This window comes from Pinus tabuliformis, chromosome 1_1, assembly GCF_031772625.1.
Source record: "Pinus tabuliformis cultivar Carrire ecotype Pingquan chromosome 1_1, CPIR1, whole genome shotgun sequence".
NCBI lineage: Eukaryota > Viridiplantae > Streptophyta > Pinopsida > Pinales > Pinaceae > Pinus > Pinus tabuliformis.
The window spans coordinates 594,913,175-594,916,486 of record NC_142297.1 but is presented as its reverse complement, the minus strand read 5'-3'; the positions used below and the strand labels follow the sequence as shown (position 1 = coordinate 594,916,486).

Below are 3,312 nucleotides of genomic sequence, written 5' to 3'. Positions count from 1 at the left end.
CAAGCCCCAGCTATTGAAGATTTCAAAAATTAAGAATATCAGTTTGAAAAATACATTGTCCAATTCCAGACTTTCAGAGATTCTGTTCTTTAAATTATGTAGAAATTTCACATCTGACTAGACTTTTTAAATTAAGTTACGTAGCTGATTTCTTCAAACTTTATAGAACTTGCCTCTATATCCCTTCTGGAAGCTCAGGAATGCAAAAAGAATAAAAAATCCGCGAATACCAACAATGGAGACACGGCTCAAACTCCACAAATATACACAAGGGTAGCTCGACCTCTTCCTTCAATAATAAACCCAAGAATCTCAACCTATTTGTTTTATTGTAAATGACCCCAATGATGTAAAAAACTTCACCGAAGGTATTCAAAAGGCACTCAACTAATACCATATGCAATGTGTTAAAAATTTCAGCAGGGCTTTATTATGTATTCTGCCCTCAAAATACAGAGATTCCAGCTAGGAATTTAGCCAATCACTAACAGATTTGTGTCCAGCAAGAATGAGAGGCTCAAAGTCCTTCCAACACAGATACAATAGATATGTTTCACCCTTAAAATGCTCAGGTATACCAAGATACGCTTTGTATGGATGCACAACTAAATGACTTCTTCCTTCTTTGAAATTCGAACTTCAACTACAGAAATGGATTACATATACCCCTGATATATCAACTCTAATAATAACAGAGATCTGAGAATTTAACTTCCAACAAAGCATGCTCCATTCTTCAGCAGGATCCAACTGGGCACTTTCTGGTACTATAAAGATCTGAGTTTATAGTCCTCCTTTTATAGTATCAGCAGCAAGCTTTTGGAGCAAGAAATATGTGTATATCAGAGACCCCAACTTCAGCAAATAACCCAGATTTAAGAGGCAGCTCGAATAGGTATTTCATAGGGTAGTTTGACCTCCACTAATCAGCAACAATCCTTCACTAACTTGTTACCAGCATGCACAGAGAATATTAAGGAGGATAGAGGGGCCTGGTGTGTTTTTTTTTATGGCACTGTCCAACAATACAATACTCAGAGAATAAGCTTCAGGATAGTTGTAATTGAGCCCTCTTTCACAAGATATTAGTCCCACGCAAGGACTGCCTTCACCCACATTACATCAGCAACTATACGACCCCTTCCTTAATGTATAGTTCCCCAAATGACTGCAAATACGTGTCAACTCAGAAATCAGGAAGCTCATGACAGCCCAGCTGATATATCATGTCATACTTGAGGTCAAACACAGTCACACCTAAGGGGAAAATTTGTCCAGTACTCAGCAAGATCAACAAGTGTTGAAATATTAGAACAAATATAAACAAACAATAAATGGAATTGCCTCCTCGTTGTTTCTTTCTCTCGAATGTGCGTTCTTTGATATCTTGTGCCTATCACACCGCCGCCTCTTTCTTACATGGTCGATGGAAGCGCAACCCTTTGATGTTTGGAGAATCTGCAAGATTGAGCGGCAAGGTCTCGAGTTCGACTCCCATAGTCCAAAACAGTCAAGAATCGACCTTCTATTATCTTTCTCTGGACGACATCAGCGTTGGCGGAAAATTGTTGAATATCAAGAAAGATACTTTCAACCTTCAATCTGATGGCAGTGGAGGCTTTATTATCGACTCTGGATCGACTGTAACATATATGGAACAAGCCGGTTACGATGCAGTGAAACAAGAATTGAGTTCTTTAATTAAGCTTCCTGTAGCGGATGGCTCTCAAATTGGGCTGGACCTGTGCTATAAACCCCCTGCATCGAGAGGGTCTCTGCCAAAATTTCCCATTATCACTTTTCATTTCAGGGGAGCGGATTACCATTTGCCCATAGATTTTCTTGACAGTTGGCCCTAGTTATTTGGCTCAACTTTTCGATTCATAGACACATCCTCAATACGACGCAAATTTAATCCTAAAATTGGCACACAGTCCCAGCAAATGAAGTTACGGTCACAACGGAATAAGCTCAGCATACCTACGCTGCTATTCTCAGCCTCATAGCATAACTCGGCCTCTTGCTTTGATACCACGAACGCAAAAAAGGACTTCGCCAGTTGCATACAGCACATCTCTTTACCATGTCAGGGTAACTCTTTATTTTCATTTATGACAGACGGTCATGGAAAATCATGAACGGAGCAGAGATAATACTGTGACGCTCTCTCAAATGATTAAGGCCGAAGACTGTGATCCAGCATGGCTGTTAGATGCCGCCATTATTTCAGCCCTTGCATACTCCAATAATCCTCATCAAGAACTCCACTCGCTGCACCAAGCATTTGAGTTGCCAGAAACGGCAAAATATCATTTTTTTTCGAAAATGAAGAGCTGCGAAATGAGGGCCTCTAACGTAGGGCAAACTATAATAGCGCCCAACAATATCGATAATAATAATGATGATCAATATACACACAAACTTCGAAGGCTGGCGAATTCCATGGATTTTATATATTTGAATTCTGAGTGACAGGAGAAGATGAAGCACCAAACGGATGGAACAGTAAGAAAATAAATGGAAGCTTGCCGGATTTGAAAGTTTCGCCTTCTGCTGGATTGAAATGGCTTTTGGAAGTAGTAAAGGAAATATGATCGTTCCCCAAAACTATTTCCAGCTATGTCAGACCAGGATGGATCTGAGAAAATATCTGGTGATCTTCATGGCCTCAATCGCAGCAACCATTTTCTTGAAGTACGCAGAATATTCACCCAACAGTTTTGGAGGGCAGACTATACCAAACAATTTGGAGGGCGGACTATTCACTGCAAGAATAAAACATATACTGACACCCAACAGAACGGTTTAGAATCCGCTTCAGGCAGCTGACACCATCAGCAACGCAGCTCATTATATGGAAAATCACAGATGGAGCAGGTCTGGCAATGAATAACGCTAAATCGCAGGTGGAGCAGGTCTGAAGGAATAAAGGTACAAAGAAGGTGGTGCAACGCTTTTAAATGGAGCGTATATGGACAGAGACAGTGCTGGTGCGCCAGAGAGCGTTATGACAGATGCGTTATGGACAGAGGGGTGAGATTCATATGATTCCTGGTATAGCATTTAAACGCACTGTGGTCGCCACAAATTTCTGACTAATTTCAGAATTGCATGCACGCTAACAGATGCATATTTGGTAAACAACAGAGTGGTAGGTCAAGAATCGCAGGGACTGTCAGGCACCTCCTAATATAGCAGTACTGACAATTATATGAATGTACAGGACTGGCATGTAAGAAAGGCCACGGAAAACAAGTGGCTCATATTTGAGCAGGGCAGGAGATCGCCCGCTCTGATACCATGTTAAACACA

The 3,312-nt window shown here is 40.9% G+C and overlaps 1 protein-coding gene across 1 annotated transcript; it reads left to right on the top strand.

Moving 5' to 3' along the window:
* The first annotated feature begins 1,334 nt into the window (after positions 1–1,334).
* On the top strand, positions 1,335–1,859 carry LOC149214673 (aspartic proteinase nepenthesin-1-like). The gene has a single exon (XM_089389467.1). It carries the CDS (start codon positions 1,335–1,337, stop codon positions 1,857–1,859), a length of 525 nt encoding a protein of 174 aa, XP_089245593.1.
* Positions 1,860–3,312: the final 1,453 nt, after the last annotated feature.

What these genes read in the sequence shown, in the direction of transcription:
- LOC149214673 (XM_089389467.1), top strand. Translation starts at nt 1,335, where the DNA reads ATGGAATTGCCTCCTCGTTGTTTCTTTCTCTCGAATGTGCGTTCTTTG.